The sequence below is a fragment of the Branchiostoma lanceolatum genome, chromosome 1 (assembly GCF_035083965.1).
Source record: "Branchiostoma lanceolatum isolate klBraLanc5 chromosome 1, klBraLanc5.hap2, whole genome shotgun sequence".
NCBI lineage: Eukaryota > Metazoa > Chordata > Leptocardii > Amphioxiformes > Branchiostomatidae > Branchiostoma > Branchiostoma lanceolatum.
The window spans coordinates 34,562,009-34,581,328 of record NC_089722.1 but is presented as its reverse complement, the minus strand read 5'-3'; the positions used below and the strand labels follow the sequence as shown (position 1 = coordinate 34,581,328).

At 45.0% G+C, this 19,320-nt stretch overlaps 2 protein-coding genes across 2 annotated transcripts; one reads left to right on the top strand and one right to left on the bottom strand.

Annotated features, from left to right (window-relative positions):
- Positions 1 to 1,140: 1,140 nt before the first annotated feature.
- Positions 1,141 to 10,393, top strand: LOC136421045 (uncharacterized). Its single transcript, XM_066408192.1, has 3 exons — positions 1,141 to 2,209; positions 3,382 to 3,565; positions 5,367 to 10,393. The coding sequence occupies exons 1-3, from the start codon at positions 1,412 to 1,414 to the stop codon at positions 6,641 to 6,643; spliced, it is 2,259 nt and encodes a 752-aa protein (XP_066264289.1). The 5' UTR covers positions 1,141 to 1,411; the 3' UTR covers positions 6,644 to 10,393.
- On the bottom strand, positions 7,991 to 16,760 carry LOC136421033 (serine-rich adhesin for platelets-like). Its single transcript, XM_066408181.1, has 5 exons — positions 16,343 to 16,760; positions 12,467 to 16,082; positions 10,916 to 11,131; positions 9,360 to 9,528; positions 7,991 to 8,907 (listed from the first exon to the last, which is right to left on the bottom strand). The coding sequence occupies exons 2-5, from the start codon at positions 16,058 to 16,060 to the stop codon at positions 8,696 to 8,698; spliced, it is 4,191 nt and encodes a 1,396-aa protein (XP_066264278.1). The 5' UTR covers positions 16,061 to 16,082; positions 16,343 to 16,760; the 3' UTR covers positions 7,991 to 8,695.
- Between the last annotated feature and the right edge of the window lie 2,560 nt (positions 16,761 to 19,320).

The following is a 19,320-nucleotide window of genomic DNA, read 5'->3' as shown; positions in this document are numbered from 1 at the left end:
CGCGCCGCGTGCCTGCGAAGCTGGTGTGTTACGCCTAATGGCGGTTATACCGGCTATATAGATACAGATACAGATATAAGTTTTACAAAGAACAGCAGGAATAAAGACAACAACCAGCTTTGGAGTGATGTAATAAATAGAATACTTCAAGAACACCGAACTTGAATGAAATGGACAAATATGAACAAGACCAACAGAAGTTGCAGAATATTTCAATGACTACTTCATTAAAAAGGGACAACCCACAAAAACGTGGACTCCGGACATAGAAAAACCAAGGAGGTTAAAATCAAAATAATATTATTTTTGGAAATCGCAGTCGCACCAAATGAAGTTGCGAGTGCCCGCCCCCTCCCCAATCTCTTATTGTCCTCCATAGCTCTAAGACCGGAATGTCGTCTAGTTCACGGCACGCAGAGTTAGGGTTGTAAAGGGTATCCTTGTACTAGCTTCGCCATGCTTTGATGGCACATAGGAGAAAATAATTCCATTTAATTGTTCGAAACCAAAATACAATTTTTTACATTCCACAACCACAACAATTAGTTCATGCGGGCGCCGGGCCAGGACCGTTTTAATAATGATATAATTAGATCTATATACATGTAGTAATCCTGAACATCGACATTTTCATCCCCAAACATGTATTGTCACTTTGACAAAACTGAACACCTCTTGCCTTTAAGCTTTCCTTTACAGTACGCGTGTAATCCACAGCTTTTGTGCCGACTTGCAGCTGGACATGTTACATTACATACTAGTATCTAAGACATTTACACATGTGAGGTTATTAGAATGAATCGTGGTTACATCGATCCGGATTCGCACCTTTGCACTGCCCGGAGCCGTGCGGCTGGCTGCCCGGTGGGCTGACAGACCAGTTTTTCTACCTCAGGACAAACTCAGGTGAGGTCAATGATCGTATTGTTACAGGCAACATTATATTGCTCACATTATAGACCGAGGCCCCGCGGTCCAGGAAACGTTTGAACAGAAATCTACATGTAGAACGACGTGGAACAAGCGAATGAAGGGAAGTCTGCGTGACTGAAGGGCCGATTCCATTGTTCCATTGCTTCAATGGGCCGCGGCTGTAGCGTAAAGGCACAGAAGACACGCCCAGCTTCACCAGGTAGGAGGGCGATCTCATTTCCACAGGAAACGGACGCGGTACCTTTCTGGCATCAATATCAACTGGATATCTAGAAATGTCAGATCTTATACGAGGATTCTGTAACCTTATGTGATGAATGAATTAAGTTACTCTATATCAAACTCGGTGCAAAAAATAAATATTGGACAGCCCGTGGATGGTACAGTCCTGAATGCCGTTTTACCACATGATCTGGTGGCCTGAGGCGCTGTGTGCGTGAGCGGAACTGCGTGTCTTCGCACATAACAAACCGTAAATATGGCCGTGGAAGGTGTGACGCTGTATTTGTCGATAGGGTGGCTGTGCTGTGTCGGTGTGACTGTGGTCGGGAACCTGTGGTGCCTGGCGGCTGTTCTCCGACACTGGGCATGTCTGAGACCAGCCGACGTCCTCGTTCTCAACATCACGTTGGGCAATTTAACGACGGCACTGTTCCCGGTGCTGATGTATGTTGTGGTAACCATACGTGAACAGACCTGGCCGGAGCCTCTGTGTAAAGTATTTGTCTGGTCACTCCTGTCATTCAAGATGATAGTGAGCCTGTCTGTGATGGTGTACACTGTCACCAGACTGTGCGACAGGAGCAGGTCCAGGCCACACAGCCACGGTGTCTCGGGGGAGTGCGCCAAGGCTGTATCCCTGACGGCCTGTCTGCTCCCCATGATTGTGTGCGTGCTACCTGTGGTTGGAATAGTGGTACCCGTAATGTCGGCATCGAACACCAACTTCTACACAAACGGACAGTGCGCGTTCTCTCTGGCGGCGACCGGCCTGGAGTATGCGGTGTTCTATATGTGCGCCCTGTTCGTGCTGCTATGTGTGGGCATCGCCGCAGTTGAACTCATCTTTATCAGGACACGGAAAGCAAAAGACTCCACACGAGGAACCTCTGAGTCGCAATCAACCCCTGAAATCCCTGAGAGTGGAGTGAATAGCCCATCTGACCAAACAGCAATGGAGAGGGTGTTAGATGCTGACAGGACCGCCCGACAGTGGGACTTCGCTGCAGTAGGCGTCACTATCGTGTGCTACTTTCTTGCTGATGTACCTTTCCTGGTAAACCATTTACTTACTCATGACATACTGACTCTGCACATACTACAGTGCACTATTTTTTGGTAGAAGTCAGACTGAAGGAACTGATTCCCATGTCCCAAATCACTCTGTAGACATCAGACACTCGAAGAAACACTCGCCTCTGCTTTGTTTCCTTGAAAGAAAAAGTTTAATAGAAGCACTCGGCTGACAGGAAAAGGTTTCTGTGTAGTTTCCGCTTCAGTTATGCTATATTCGACCTCCCAATTCTGTTGTTGATTCCACTAGTCACCTGATGGCAATGCTGTCATCCACACATCATCTGCTTTGCGCATTATGTGTCAATTACAATATAAATACTAGTTCTTGCATTCTGAAGACTGAATCTTCAAGCTTTCTGATTTGCTTTCTATGCCAAACTTTAACACTTACAGAAATACATTACACTTATAGACGTCCGGATAGACACACACTAGAATAGAAGCGGATCCACAGAAAAGAGCTTTGCAACAGAATTGAGTCAGCTTACAGATGTAATTTATGTGGCCGGAGACTGCCATTCTCGTATAGGGCTGTATAGTCATAGTCGATGCTGTAGGGCTGTAGTGAATTAGGATTTTACCATGGGCAATACTGACCGACGGAGGCCATATATATAGAAGTCTCCTTTGCATCATCATTTGGTCGCTGAACTGAAATTGCGTGACAGTCAACTTAAAAGTGATTCTGTAAATGTCACCAATATGTCAATTCTAAATTGTTTTGAATGTCATTGTATTGAAACATGTATGATTTGTATGGATGATCCGTGCCAGACATGACATGCGTACTGACCTCGCTTTCACACGTCAACAAGGAAGCAGGTCCCACGGGTCGTGTTTCATTAGTGCAGGTGGGCGTGGTCATGACATAACCACGGCAGAGGGCGCCTTTTGAGTCAAGTGGCACTGTGGTGACGTGTGACTTTTCCAGACCTCTCCCCCCCAAGACTTTGAACATTTATCTATTTCGAAGACAAATCCAACAGAATACCTCAGCGTCCAAAAGAATATCGGCCTGTTCCAAAGTTTACCTCATGCATGTTCACACTGGCAATGTTAAAGTAAATATCATCTGCCCCCAGATTTGTACATGGCAGTTTTAAATACTTTAAATGAACAATTGGAAACGATACAATGTGTGCTACATTTCAGGTGACGAACTTGTTAGATGTTATCTTGGAGCGGACACCAACATGGCTGCCGCCTACCCTGGTCTCCACCTGCCTTGTACAGACTGCTGTTGCACCATGGGTATTCCTAACAGTGTGCGACAGGTACCGACCCAGGTTCTGTCACTGCTGTAGAAAAGTCACGGCCAAGGAACAACAACTAGAAGGTCAGAACCCTATCTCTAAACAGTGAATCGAAGCTATTAATGTTGAACAGTTTTACAATGATTGCCACGGCGAATCGTTTACAAGACGCGAAACGTCTTGGCAAGGAGTTTTTAAAACCTCCTTGGTCCTGGCGGCGAAACGTCTTTTTGATAGTGGTGAAAATCATTATTGTGAATCATACCCTACGTAAAAGCTATCCCGGTCATGCAGCCAGAATCTACATTCTCTTACACATGCACAGAGCCTACATGTCTTACATGCAGCACGCGGCCTATACAATATACCTTTGGGAGGATCTGCTATTAAAACAAGAGTTCCACGACCTCATATCTCCATGAACAATTCTATTCATGCAAATGACTTACACATTTGCATAATATATGCTTGGTCATCAACACCTTTATCTAACTTACACATGTTGCAATATTGACAGTCCTGTAATTTTCCAATTAGATGAATTATGGTATTTTTGCATGAGTTATGCAAATTAGTGATTTATTTGCATAATTGGTATCTGTTGATGCTCCACTTTCCATAAACTACATATGTTACATGTATTTGAGTCTGATAATGGGGAACACTGCAAATATAGATTTTCCTCATTATCTATGCAAATTAAGTCACAATTAGCATAAGTTGCACTTCATTATGTATATCTCTGTCTAGGCTACCTGCATACTAAATATCATACTGACAGTCCTATAATTTTCCAATTAGATGAGATATGGTGTTTGCATTAATTATGCAAATTAGGAATTTATTTGCATAATTGGTATCTGTTGATGCTCCACTTTCCATAAACTACATACGTTACATGTATTTGAGTCTGATAATGGCAAACACTGCAAATATAGATTTACCTCGTTAGTTATGCAAATTAAGTTCTAATTAACATAATTTGCACTTCATTGTGTACATCTCTGTCTAAGCTACCTGTATACCAAATATCATGTAAATCCGTTGTTCCTTTGTTCAGTTATTGTCCTTAGAAAGTTTTCACGATAGCGCCCCTGCAGTTCCAGAGCAAGTTGCTAGGGGGCCCAAACCCACACCACGTCTTCATTACACCACAAGCTATCTGCCACCAAAAAATCAAGACCATAGCACGTCCAGGTCAAGAGATACAAAAATGGAATTTCTACTGCAGTACCAAGGTCAAATACCAGGGGGCCCAAAATTGACCTTGAATTTCGGCTTCACAACATCTTCCCACATACCAAATATCATCGTAATCCATCAAGTGGTTCTTGAGTTATGCTGACTACAGTGGTCCGGAAACACAAACAAACAGACAGACACACAGACACACCCAAAACTATATCTCCATTTTTCATGGAGATAACCAGGCTGAGATTTTTACTTTTATCGATGTGGATTCTAACAAGCTGTCCGCTAATCAGAGAACCGTCTGAATGTTTTCTTTAGGTTAAGTTGATTCTCTGATTGGTTGATAGTTGGCTAGAGGCCAAGCCCACGAAAGTTGTAATCTAAGTCCGGTTTCGCAGAGCTACCTTAAAGCCATACACAGGACCGAAGGAGAGTGTTCTGGTTCGGCTAGTGGTATTTTTCTGAATCCAAGAGAGTAATTGTATTGGCAACTTGACCTTGGACCAAGACTAGGCAGCAGTTGCATTACACAGCAACAATATTCTGATAACCTCCTTGGTTAGACACGTGCATTTTCTTACTTTCTCCTTTTCATCACAGATATATTGCCGTATCCACAATTTCTCTCTGCTTCACACATCTTTGCTAAACATCCAGGCGATCACATTTTCCATGCTTAATTTTTCTGTCCAGAGATATTGACAGCGAGCCGGTCCAGGGGAAACACGAAGCCGAAAGCTTCCGACCACACAGATATTCCTCGTCCTCACTCCAGGGTCACGTGGGCTCAAGACGGTGAAGCGTCCGATGACTCCACCACGTCAGAAGAAGATGTGTCCGCCAGAGGGCGCTCCACACTACCCACTGTGGATGAAGAGGACGAGCGCCCAGCAGACCCTGCCGCTACATTAGCACGTGTTCTTCTCTCGGCACAGAGACCAGAACGGTCATCAGAGGAAGACATGGAGGAGGACGTCGAAGACGTCAAGCCAAACGCCTCAAGACGCCATGGCCGAAAACAAAAGGTGGTTTCTAGTCAAGGTACAAAGAAAACTCCGAGCGGAGATATTTGGATCAGTGGCCTGACTGACGATATTGTCAGTGGAAAGCTGAACAACTCAAGCCAACCGATACCTACACCAGTACGAGCCCACCAGGCCAGGGACATCTCTAAACGTGGTGAACCAGACGGCCTGCCACCGTCACAACTCTTTGATGGCAACAGCGCCAACACGTCAGCTGTTATTGGCAACAGAATGGCCCAGCCTCCCGTGCCACAAAAGCGCAAACATAGCCGACCGCCTCCACTGTACAGCGACCCACCGCGACTGGAGACAACTACTGACGGCAAAGGATTCCGTCCTTATAAAAAGGACCAACCCTGGACGAGAAACCGGCACTCGGGTCCGCCTCCACCCTACAGTGTCGCTCTGTCAAAACTGAACCAAAATAGAGAGCCACACAACAGACTGCCGCGTAGCAAAATCCACAGCAACAAGACAAGTTCTTCCTCCTTGGAAATCATTGGTCAGTCTGGCCACGTGTCTGACAGCGACACAGACAGCTCGAAAGACCCGGTGGTCCCAAAAGTTCGATTCACTCATCCTTTAGCGCTCGAGAACAGAGCATTCGTCGCTAGTCCAGAAGAGATCACCCAGCTTTACAGTCCTGACGAAGAGGTTAATGATGATTCCGAACTGATGACTCCGAACGGTACTCCGACGTCCTCCCACCGGGGATTCATAGCCCTAAAGAGTCTGGACTCGAGACTCGCTTCACAGTACTCAGTCACGGACCAGGGGGAAATGGTTTGGCACACGGCGGATAAAAAGCCGATCACGCCTTCGCACGTCGGAACAAGACCAGAGAGCGCGCCTACTTCTTTTGGTGACGTCATTCCTGTGGTCCGCACGACCAGTCCCGGGCGGCAGGTCGTCCTGTTGTCCCCACTGGAGGCCTCCTGGGTTTAGCCTCAGAGTTCACTCTGAGGTTTGACTTAGTCATCATGCGTCACAAATGGTGGAAAGATATTACCAAGGGAAGTAAACGGAGGTGTTTAATGCTGTTCTTGTGTATCAACTAGAACTCTTACTAACTGACGTTGTGCCCTCCCCTGTGCAACGTATACATCCATCCGTATACATCCATTCGTTCTGACTACGGTAGATAGGTGGAGGGTGAACAAAGTCCCAGCCTACTCGGACCGTGCCCAAGAAATTAGGCGTCCGGATGACGACAGCGGGGACGTTCCCGTGGGCATTATACACGATCATACACTACTGGAGAAGAGTAGGCTGACCCGGTGTGCTTGGCTGATAACGGGAGCCGTGGCGAATCCGCCATGCACCGCTACTAGACGAGGATAGTTGTTAACCTTTTAAAAGTATCACAATTAGGGGGGTGATGACGATTTGTTAGTTGCATAAGTTGTAAGAACTGTAAATCAGGCCTTCAAATAAGAACAGCTTCAAAATCACCGCTCCCGCAAATGTTGCCTTTCTAGTAGTTATATTCTCTTGGAAATTTCCGGGTGTGGCCTGTCTCCCCTGGTAAAATGTTCGATTGTTTTTCTGACGGAAAAAAGTTCATGTGCGCACGCACTAGGTGAGGATTAGTTGATCCCGAAGTCGGTGTTGAAGTCAATGGGCTCACATGTAACGTTATATGCTCGACAGTTTTATATTTACTCAACACAAAATGTTCATTTCGTTCGTTCGTATCTCCATTGATATGTTGCATATTATATATCATTGGGAAGCTTATTTATTTTTCCTTTCATTGATGTTCCACTTGTTCTGATTTATTGTACATTCACGGGTTGAGCAGCAGGGCTGTTCAGGTGAGAAGGTCACGACAAAACCGTGCCGAATTCACTCTATTACATGACCGATGTGTTTTATGAGTAGTAGTATGTCTTATGTCATTCAATAGTTTGTTTGAATTGGTTTGTTTATTTGTTTCTTTGTGAAACGAGCATCATGGCTAATTTTGCCCCCAAAGTGCCCAATTTTCCTGCAAGTGTAATCAGACACTGTTTTGGTGAACAAATTCAAACATTTTTTTTAAAACCCTCTCACCCAGGCAGCCCTGATGGTCCAGGCGCACTCATATGAATGTTCAATCATAACGAATGTGATATCAATGTAAAGGAAAAAAAATCAATAATATGCAATACAATGCAATTGACAAAGAAACAATGGAAATATTATTGTCCGAAATCAGGTTATTACTTTTTCTGCCTATATTTTAACAAGAACTAACTGTGAAGAACAGCCAGAATTCTTTATGTTTCATGTTAGATCAACATCAGGGCGCCGTTTGAATTCAACGTCTTTGATTTATTTCAATGTGTTTTGAGTTGCCAGTCTTGATAACTGTCAGTACATTCACAAGTGACACAGGCCTAATCTCCAAGCAGATCTATCGGCGGTAAGGCAGCTGCCCTGAGTACCCGATGAAAAGGGACTGAGTAGCCAAAGCCACCAGTGACTTTGGATCCGATACTCCTTGGCCCTTCTGATACTGCCTTGCCGCACCGATAGATCTGCTTGGAGATTAGCACAGGTCAGGACTCGGAGGTAATGGAACATTTCTTTCTGCAGCGATTCTAGTACATCTAGTAGCATGAAATCAATCAAAGTAAACATGGTAATGTTACATTTGTAACCTACACCTGTGCGTTTCCACTGAATAAATGACATCACGCGACATGCAGTTCAGACGGACTCTAATGCCGTGATTTCAAACATGAATATCCCAAATGGATAAGCACCGCCGTTTGTGAAGTTACAAAGAAACAGTAGCCCTTTACACAGTTAAGTTTTTTTGAAAACATATCTAAAAAAAACAATCATCACTTCTGACAGCATATTTTTTACGCAAACAGGAAAAAGACGCCGTGAAGAGGCGTAAAATCATTCGATGACTGACTGTAATGTTTGACATGTCAAGTCAAATTGGGCCATGGAACCGGTTTCAATTTAAACTCTCCGTGTCAAAGGGAACGGACCAAGGTTCGCAGGTCAGACCCTAGCCCCTTCTGCATCGCCCGAGTCCAGCGGTCGTAGGTAACTCTCCGGTACCAAAGTTAGCACATCTACAGACGTTAGGGAGTAGTAGGGCACGTTTGGTGTCTTACAGGCTTTCACGATGTCTCCTCTGTAGAGGATGGGTTCTCTGTCCATGTAGGAGCGGCGGTAGTCATGCACAGCCATGAAACGGTGTTCCTGCAAGTCTGTAATAACACATAGTAACGTTAGCCTGACGAATCGCGCTCCTAGTGGCCGGCCCTCCGGCCGAGAGCTTGTGTAAATACAGGCTAATAGTAACGTTACCACAGGTCTGCAACAGGAGTTCGGAGACCTCATACCTTCAAGAAATAGCTTGAGCCTTTGCAGACTTATTGTTTTATCTTGTCTCATTGATGATACAAATAAGGCTTTAATTAGCACGATCTAACTTAAATGATGGTCTTCTGACAAAATTACATATTAACTTGGAATATGAACTTGAAGGAATTGTTTATACTGGGTCAAATGTATTGTCCATTAACGTGAAATGTGGGCTTCGTGTCTGTTTGTGATTCTTTAAGTAGGAGTGTGCTGTCTATATCCAGTGAAAGTCTTTAATCATTAAGTACATTGTATTGTTGCTACTTCATCTAAACATGACACCTTGTCTCCATACCGCTCATAGACTTGATAATCGTGTTCGGGGAAATTTGCTCGTCTGAAAGTTGGGGTAGATCTCTGTGAAGTTTATCTGTGTCCAGTAGCAGGGGGAGAGAGTCAGCCGTCGGCACCAGGGCAACATCGGTGTCTGTTTGTCCCAGAGTGCCGCACCCTTCACCCATGTCCTGAGGGGCAGAACGAATGGTGTTGGCTAACACACTATGCAGAAATTGAAATCCCGCAAAGCAAGACATCTGAGTAAAAACTTAAAACGTAACGAGCAACCACAGGAAAGTACGTACAACGTATAGATGTCATCTTTATGAGTACTGCATAAATATCAAACTTCATGACTAATGCAATCGTGGGTAGGCCCAGAAACTAATGTTGCTCTTGAGCGAAAGTATGTGGTCGCCGAACTTTCCGGTCAGTGTACTAGTATTTGTGCGTGCGTTTGTGAACAGCAGAGCTGGTTATAGGTTGATGTACTGATATTTGTTGTGTCAGAATGTCTTTAGAAAATGCAGGTCAAGTTTACTTTTGAGCTCACTAATGGCTTTCTTACGTACTGTGGCGGAACTTTTTTTTGTATCTCAGTTAGTTTCAATGCTTTGTGATCATAATTATTAGCTTTTGGTCGCAGGAAGAAGTGATGTACATTTTGTAAGTTTCGCCTCCCTTGTTTTGGAACTTCAGGCGTTCTTTCGTAAAAAACATTGAAACAGGAAACCTCAAGAAGCAACGGACTTTCTTGCATTTAATTTTTTTCCTCCTTAATTTCTTTAATTCTTGCTTTCTTGCTTTGTGCCAAGATTAACGTAACTAAATGTAGATTATCCAGATTATGGCTTATCAATATCAGTTATGCAGATCTGAAAGTCATTTCCCCACTAAGGAGAAGATGCGGTAATTAATGAGTCAAATGATGGGCGGTTCATAAATGTGACATACGTGTATAAAGCACAATGTAAAGCCGAATATTACTAAACATGCATTATGCAAATCATGCTTAATTAAGGCATTTTTTCTTGAATAGAGGAAAAGAAAATACGTTGTTTCGTCTGATATTTCTTGACTCTTCTATTGTTGTTTTTTGGCATTGGCCAGACAACTGTTAAGCGGGCACCATGTTTTCGTGGCAATAAATTAAAGGCCAACAACAAGAAATTTGTTATGAGGTTAGTCTAGAAAATTACGCTCAGACGTTTGTCGTGTGAATTTGAGTCAGCAGAGTGGCCTTTTTACCTGTCGCTTAATTCTAAAAAGATATATGATTTCTAAAAATCTTTACAAAGTTTGGGTTTTATGACAAAACAACAAATGGATGAAAAAGCACCTGCTGGTAAAAATCAATTTTGCGTACTGTAACTTTGAATTTAAGGAAGTTATAGCTGCCCATATGTAATTCAACGATGAAAATATGTTAGACTTAAAAGTTGAATTGGCAAAATGCAGTTATTATGGTATATAGCAAAGAAATCTCCTTTGTTAGCATTAATGATATTCATGTGCTAAGGTAATGTCATGCTTGTTGGAATATTGGGGACAGACACCAGTGTCACTGGGACTGACCTCTTCACGGAATGGATCGCCATCTTCCATCGCGAGAGGCGACCGTCTGTGTGCCTCAGGCGAGTCGGAGCTGTGCCGGCTTCTCATCATCATCTTCCCCTCGGAAGACGCGGATGATTCCGCCTGGATCAGCTCCAGCTGCCGGTGGGACCTGGAGGCTGTGACCGGCTTCGGGCTGTCCCCTTCTGAGCTGTCGCTCTCGATTCCCTCGTCCAACTAATATAGAAAACAACGATACAGCCATCAGCCCAACGTCGCCTTGGTTCTTCTGATGAGCAAAGACTTACAATCGGAGCTTTATTCCTTCAGTGAATGCGTGCGCCGAAGGGTCAACGCTATAATCTGGACTATACTATCAACTTGTGTCTGGTTCATGTTAGTAAGGTATGACAGAGGGGTTATGCAATTAAAAACTAATTTGCAATTGTTTTTGTTGAAAAAATAATGTACCCCATCTACCTAAATAGTACCAGTGCGCGTACCCTATGTAATTACCATCACACAATAAAATTAACAAAGAAAGAATCGTGTTATTACGTACTATTGGTCACATATGCTCGTACATGCGACGAGCACTAGTTTAAAGCAAAAAATGAAGTCTGTTTTCATCTTAGTTGTACGAGGTATGTAGAACAAAATATAGGACAGATTCACCATGTCTGTAGTCTGGGGACGAGTCGACTCTTGATCACATTCTACAGGTACAGCGTTGTTTCCGTCCACTATATCTGTAGTCTGGGGACGAGTCGACTCTTGGTCACATTCTACAGGCACAGCGTTGTTTCCGTCTACCATGTCTGTAGTCTGGGGACGAGTCGACTCTTGATCACATTCTACAGGCACAGTGTCGTTTCCGTCCACTATATCTGTAGTCTGGGGACGAGTCGACTCTTGGTCACATTCTACAGGCACAGCGTTGTTTCCGTCTACCATGTCTGTAGTCTGGGGACGAGTCGACTCTTGATCACATTCTACAGGCACAGCGCTGTTTCCGTCCACCATGTCTGTAGTCTGGGGACGAGTCGACTCTTGATCACGTTCTACAGGCACAGCGTTGTTTCCGTCCACCATGTCTGTAGTCTGGGGACTAGCCGACTCTTGACCACATTCTACAGGTACAGCGTTCTTTCCGTCCATTATATCTGTAGTCTGGGGACGAGTCGACTCTTGATCACATTCTACAGGCACAGCGTTGTTTCCGTCCACCATGTCTGTAGTCTGTGGACGAGTCGACTCTTGGTCACATTCTACAGGCACAGCATTGTTTCCGTCCACCATGTCTGTAGTCTGGGGACGAGTCGACTCTAGATCACATTCTACAGGCACAGCGTTGTTTCCGTCCACCATGTCTGTAGTCTGTGGACGAGTCGACTCTTGGTCACATTCTACAGGCACAGCGTTGTTTCCGTCCACCATGTCTGTAGTCTGGGGACGAGTCGACTCTAGATCACATTCTACAGGCACAGCGTTGTTTCCGTCCACCATGTCTGTAGTCTGTGGACGAGTCGACTCTTGGTCACATTCTACAGGCACAGCGTTGTTTCCGTCCACCATGTCTGTAGTCTGGGGACGAGTCGACTCTTGATCACATTCTACAGGCACAGCGTTGTTTCCGTCCACCATGTCTGTAGTCTGGGGACGAGTCGACTCTTGATCACATTCTACAGGCACAGCGTTGTTTCCGTCCACCATGTCTGTAGTCTGGGGACGAGTCGACTCTAGATCACATTCTACAGGCACAGCGTTGTTTCCTTCCACCATGTCTGTAGTCTGGGGACGAGTCGACTCTTGATCACATTCTACAGGCACAGCGTTGTTTCCGTCCACCATGTCTGTAGTCTGGGGACGAGTCGACTCTTGATCACATTCTACAGGTACAGCGTTGTTTCCGTCCACCATGTCTGTAGTCTGGGGACGAGTCGACTCTTGATCACATTCTACAGGTACAGCGTTGTTTCCGTCCACCATGTCTGTAGTCTGGGGACGAGTCGACTCTTGGTCACATTCTACAGGTACAGCATTGTTTCCGTCCACCATGTCTGTAGGCTGGGGACGAGTCGACTCTTGATCACATTCTACAGGTACAGCATTGTTTCCGTCCACCATGTCTGTAGGCTGGGGACGAGTCGACTCTTGATCACATTCTACAGGCACAGCGTTGTTTCCGTCCACCATGTCTGTAGTCTGGGGACGAGTCGACTCTTGATCACATTCTACAGGCACAGCGTTGTTTCCGTCCACCATGTCTGTAGTCTGGGGACGAGTCGACTCTTGATCACATTCTACAGGCACAGCGTTGTTTCCGTCCACCATGTCTGTAGTCTGGGGACGAGCCGACTCTTGATCACATTCTACAGGTACAGCGTTGTTTCCGTCCACCATGTCTGTAGTCTGGGGACGAGTCGACTCTTGATCACATTCTACAGGCACAGCGTTGTTTCCGTCCACCATGTCTGTAGTCTGGGGACGAGTCGACTCTTGGTCACATTCTACAGGTACAGCATTGTTTCCGTCCACCATGTCTGTAGTCTGGGGACGAGTCGACTCTTGGTCACATTCTACAGGTACAGCATTGTTTCCGTCCACCATGTCTGTAGTCTGTGGACGAGTCGACTCTTGATCACGTTCTACAGGCACAGCGTTGTTTCCGTCCACCATGTCTGTAGTCTGGGGACGAGTCGACTCTTGGTCACATTCTACAGGTACAGCATTGTTTCCGTCCACCATGTCTGTAGTCTGGGGACGAGTCGACTCTTGATCACGTTCTACAGGTACAGCCCCGTATCCAACGTTGGCTTCCTCCGTCTTTCCCCCGGTGCGCCCACTGTCGTGATCAGCTGTTGTCACAAGTTGCTCGGGCGTACCGGTGGTCACGACAACATCGTCGTCCTGACAGCTGACATCTTCTGTGATCAATGGTATAGTCTCCATGAAAGAATCACAGCGGACAGCCACCGGTGTGTCCTCCAGCGCTGGCGGATTGATGACAAGCGAGTCTGGCAAATCTTTATCTTTTTCAAAATATTTCTCATGAGGGACAGATTCTTCTGATGGCCCTGTTATCACGTGAGAGTTAACTGACGATGAACTATTTTTGATTACGTACGACCAAGGAGTCGACTTGCTACAGTGTGATGTTTTCTTCTCGTTATTTCCCTCTATGTGTCCACCTCGTCTCTTTTTCTTCACAGAGGCAAGAATGGATCTAACCTCGTCGCGGAAGGCCCGAGACTCTTCTGCACCTTGCGGTAGCATCTCCATCAAGTCCGATTGAGCATCTCGGATCATCTCGATGTCTTCTTCATCTGTAGCGAATTCTGCAAAGGTCCCAGGCTGGTTGCCCTTCAGAAGCGCTTCCAGCTCTTGTTCTAATCTGAACTCCTCTACCAGCGTCTCCACGGCCACACGGAGCCTTCTGATACGATCTCTTTCATTGGCAGCTGAAATAGTTTCAGGATGAGCGTCGGATTGAGCGGCTTTGGTGCTACTGGCTTTACTGTTGTTTTCAGAGGCCGTTCCTGATTGGACCAACAATTCATTCTCTTTATCATCAATATCAGCGGAGTTTTCCAGCCTTCTTCGATCTGATGAGTCAATTTGCACATCGTCTAGTACACGCGAAGGCGGTGACAAAGCGACGTCATCTCCTCGACTCGTGGAGGACAAGAGATGTTCCGTACCGGTGCAGCCGGAAACGTCTGAATGGAGCGAGCAGACAGCCTCGTGGGGAGATGTTGTAGTGTCGGCTGGAGGAGAGAAGTAGTTATCCTCCGTAACGCGTTCCCTGGGTTGAGTTATGGAAAGCAACACAGGACCAGGAGAGATCCTATCTGTGTTGGTAAAAGATGATGGACGGTGGTCCCTGGGCGATAACTTAGGACCAAGAGAGATCCTATCTGTGTTGGTAGAGGGTGGTGGACGGTGGTCCCTGGGTGATAACTGAGGACCAGGAGAGATCCTATCCGTGTTGGTAGAGGATGGTGGACGATGGTCCCTGGGTGATAACTGAGGACCAGGAGAGATCCTATCCGTGTTGGTAGAGGATGGTGGACGATGGTCCCAAGGCGATAACTGAGGACCAGGAGAGATCCTATCCGTGTTGGTAGAGGATGGTGGACGGTGGTCCCTGGGCGATAACTGAGGACCAGGAGAGATCCTATCTGTGTGGGTAGAGGATGGTGGACGGTGGTCCCTGGGCGATAACGAAGCATGTGCGTCTGCTGAATTCCCATGGGGTAGAAGCTGACTGTCTGAAACATCCCTGGAGGAACTATCACGCCTTACTGATACACCCGTCATGGTCGCGTCGTCTCTGTTACCGTGGTCATCGATGAAAGCGGACATATCACAAAAGTTGTCATCGATCACTTTCTCTGCGTCTTTGTTTGGCCGAGACTCAGCTTCCTCCATCTCCGATATTTTCCCATCCCTGCCCAGGTTTCTGGCATTCACAGCTTTGCTTTCTTTGCGGTGGTTTGCTGCAGAAGACATGGCTTCCTGCACAATAGACATTGCGTATGCCTCTAGTGCTGTGCAAGTCTGTATTGCCTTCTTCATCCCATCCACAGACTTCTGAATGGTTGTACTGGCTCGTTCAGCTACTGTAGCTGCTGGAACGATGTTGTCTTGCGTGCAGGTTACAAGAGAAATTGTGTTTAAGGCCGCCTGAACACGCCGTGTTTTAGTTGAGTCCTCACCGTTGTCTTCCTTGCATCCACCTTTTGTCTCTTCAAGAAATGTCTGTTGCTCTATGTGGAACTGTTTGTTGTGCTCCTCATCCTCATGAGTGGCTGTCGATAGACATGTTGTGGGTGCACAGGTGACAGGTGACGTCTGGCGGTCGTTGGCTCCTGGTGTGTCATGTGGGATGTTTCTCTCGTGACCCAGAGAAGCCATGTTGAAGCTGCTGTCGCCGGACTCGGACGAGGGAATACTTGCAGGTCCGATGGATTCCCATTGGTCGGCTGATGTGCTGGACAACTCCGAGGCAGGAGCGGAGACGGATCGACTCGACCCGCTGGGACTTCCGTCGTTTATCGAAGAGGCATCGCTTCTCCGCGGAACGTCAGGGCTGTATCTGCGTTGGACACGCGGATCGGTCGTGCTGTCTGCACCCGACCGCTGCACATCAGGCTCTGTGTTCATCCCTATATATGTTTATTGTTGCCTACAATTAAATACAGAAAAAAGTGTTAATCTCGCCTTGGCCATTTTTATTGAACAAAATACATCTAATTAGAAGGGCACTTTTTACAGGGAAGGGTATAGTATACCGTGATTCTCTATCGACCTTGAAGACGAGAATACATTCTGTATCTTAGACAATAAGCACACAAGAAAATATACTTTTTCTGGTGTGCCAGTGTTCAGTTGTTTAGTGTATAAGTTGTTATGATGAATCTTAACCTACATATCTAACGCACTTACCTGTCCGATTTTCCAGTCTGTGGAGTCCTTTGAACTCTTTCTGGTAGAACAAGGCAAACGTTAACAATCGAATTCTCACGGAACATTCGAACTTATTGTCGGACGTCAGAAAACGTTATCACAAGGATCACGAAGTTTTTTTGGACGATACAGGGCCGATCTGACTCGTTCTCAGAAAGGCGCTAGCGCACTTTTTCATCGTATTCCTGACAATTCAATGTTTCCGGTGGAAAGGGGTGCCTTGCAACTGACCGAAAGTATCAGTTGACATTTTCTGTGGAAACGCTATCTTTGGTGTAAAAGAAAATTAAAAACAATTTTCACACGGAGCAGTTTTGGGGGAATTCTTCCAAGGCCGCTGCACGGAAAAACGGATTTTCCTAGGATAATGACACCCACTTGGCAGTAAAGGTCATCAATCTTTCTGTCTGATAAAGAAGAAATGAAGAAAAAAATCGTGAGGATACGTTTTCCGCAATCCCCGATGGCGCGAAACCATCGAAAATGCACAAAGAACGCACGATCCAGGAATCAGACAGGCGACAAGACCGCGTTACCGCACTAATACAAGGAAGTATTCGCGGACGACCAAATCTGCGTGATAAGAAAAACGCTACGAAAAACTGGCTTTCAAATAGTAAGGAAATACAAAAGATTAGACATTGCTATAGCGATAGCCGCAAGATTCGGAAGCCAAATCTATCGAGAAAACCTGTCCATGATTTGCGTCTTATTTTCACAGACTATTCCGAACCGGGACCTAATTTGCATATTCTGTCATAAATTTCATTCTGGAAAGATTCCATCTTTTTCTGACAATATCGGTACTAGTAATATCTGTGTCTAAAATGTAGGCTATTTGTCTAATTCCACACGAATATGGCCGATTTTGAGCAACATGTTTGACCGGAAAATAATGTTACATTTTCCCCAAAAATTTATGAGGTTGAATAATCTGAAACCGGTTGCTTTCATCTTTCATTCCCATACACAGTTGTTGCGTCAACATTGTTTCCAGTTGGAAGAGACGGTGGTTAGTGGCCCCGCCCCCGGACCACTGTACATAGCGACTGTCTTCTCTGTCAGGACCAGTGGAGGAGTAGCTCAACTGCTCGAGATCACTTTCACGTTTACTCACACGGGGGCTAGACTCGAGGCTCGTAGGCTCGAATTGAGACCCCAAATAAACTGGTGTTCCCCCTTCATGGCCTGCCCCTCCGTGTTTACGGCGTCATAACGTCTCGACCGTCAGCTATAACCACGGAATAGACCACCAAGTGAGCAATGCGCTATGTCACCCTAAACATCGAGAGAAAGCTTGTCACTAACATTATATATATTCATTTATTGCAAGTTCATGCCAATGTATGTTAACGTTATATATGTAAACCAGCATAACTTGAGAAGGCCTGGATGGATTGTCTTGGTATTTGGTATGTGGGTAGGTCTTGATGAGATCTGGGAATGATTAGATTTTGTCCCCTCGAGCGGCTTGTTATGGTACTGCAGCAGAACTTCCTGTTTTGATATAACGTGTTCTGGCCATGCTATCGTCGAGTTTTGAGTGGTAGGTAGCTCTTTGAATAGAGAGTAAGTGGTATAGGTTTGGGCCCCCTAGCGACAGGAGCAGGTTTTGCTTCAGACTTTGAAAGGGAATAACTCAAGAAGGGCTTGATGGATGGTCATGATATTTGGTATGTAGATAGCATGAGTGATGATTGACATAATCAGATACTTCTTATGCAATCAATATCTAATTTGCATACTTAATGAGGAAAGCTTATGCATCCGCCGAATTTCACTATAGGACTCTCAAACATGTGACATATGTAACTGAGGAAGGGAGAATATTAATAGATATCAACTGTTCAAATGAAGAACTAATTTGCATAATTAATGAGCAAATGCTGTAACTCAAGATAGGTTTGACAAATCATCATGATTGTTGGTATGTAGATAGCTAACGTGATGCGTTGTATAACGAGACGATAATCATGCAAATCAGAATCTATAGGAACTAATTGATTCATTAGCATACAACCTTGTTTTAACTTAGTATTCTATTGAACCATCTGAAATTGTCTTCACTTCATTAAAATATCTATTCAGAGTTTTGGTATAAAACCTAGCTCTACCAGATCTTTCTTTAGTCACTGACGAAAGACAGCGGATGCTGTCTGAAACGTCTGACTGTTTCAAAATTTTATCCAGTTGCTTGAGTAACTATTTTTGGCGCTTCTTTGTTAAGCTCATACTTTGGACAGCTTCTGTTATTTGGGTAGAGAAGATGATCAACTGGTATGATTTATAATTGATGAGAAACACTCGTAATACGTCAGTCATAAAAAGTCAAAATCATTTGGCGAGGGTAAAAAAAAACATTTTTTTATCCTTCGGCAATGGTCAATATGCCGAAAAAGGGGGCAAGATGTCGCAAACGTCTCTCATTTCCATCGCAAAAACGTCACAGATGCCATAAAAATGCATTTTCACATGTTGGAATGGTCAAAAATCCGTACAAACATGTTTTACAATTATTGTGTAACGGGGGGCGCCCTAACATGTTACGCGCCCTAACATGTTACGGATTTTTTACTGATCTTATTTTGCATAAGTACGCCGTGTTTGTGTCCAATGACTATGCTGATAAGGAAGGTAAATAACCCAAGTTCATGCACATAATTGTCATTTCCATTCAAAACATATGTGTACATATTCATTTCTTGTTTTGTCGAAAAGTAGTATCTTGACAATAATGATGGTAGCGCTGAGTAGAGGGTCACTGCGTAGCTAGACGGCCCGGAACCTAAATATACGACCTGTGCCAAGCAGATACACAAGTCACACAACTATCATACACATAAGAAATATAACTTCATAAAACACTAAAAATTTGGGTCTTTAAGTGTTTGTTGAGAAGAAAACCGACCAAAGAAAAACAACGTAAACATTGCTGTCGTCTGGCGACTTTGTTTTCC

Bases quoted from the DNA above. Each gene is read 5' to 3' on its own strand.
- LOC136421045 (XM_066408192.1), top strand. From the start codon at position 1,412: ATGGCCGTGGAAGGTGTGACGCTGTATTTGTCGATAGGGTGGCTGTGC. The intron at 2,210-3,381 runs GTAAACCATTTA...GCTACATTTCAG, and splicing joins TTGCTGATGTACCTTTCCTG to GTGACGAACTTGTTAGATGT. The intron at 3,566-5,366 runs GTCAGAACCCTA...TTTTCTGTCCAG, and splicing joins CAAGGAACAACAACTAGAAG to AGATATTGACAGCGAGCCGG.
- LOC136421033 (XM_066408181.1), bottom strand. From the start codon at position 16,060: ATGAACACAGAGCCTGATGTGCAGCGGTCGGGTGCAGACAGCACGACC. The intron at 11,132-12,466 runs GTGGACGGAAAC...TTTCTATATTAG, and splicing joins GTCCCCAGACTACAGACATG to TTGGACGAGGGAATCGAGAG. The intron at 8,908-9,359 runs GTATGGAGACAA...GTGTTATTACAG, and splicing joins GATTATCAAGTCTATGAGCG to ACTTGCAGGAACACCGTTTC.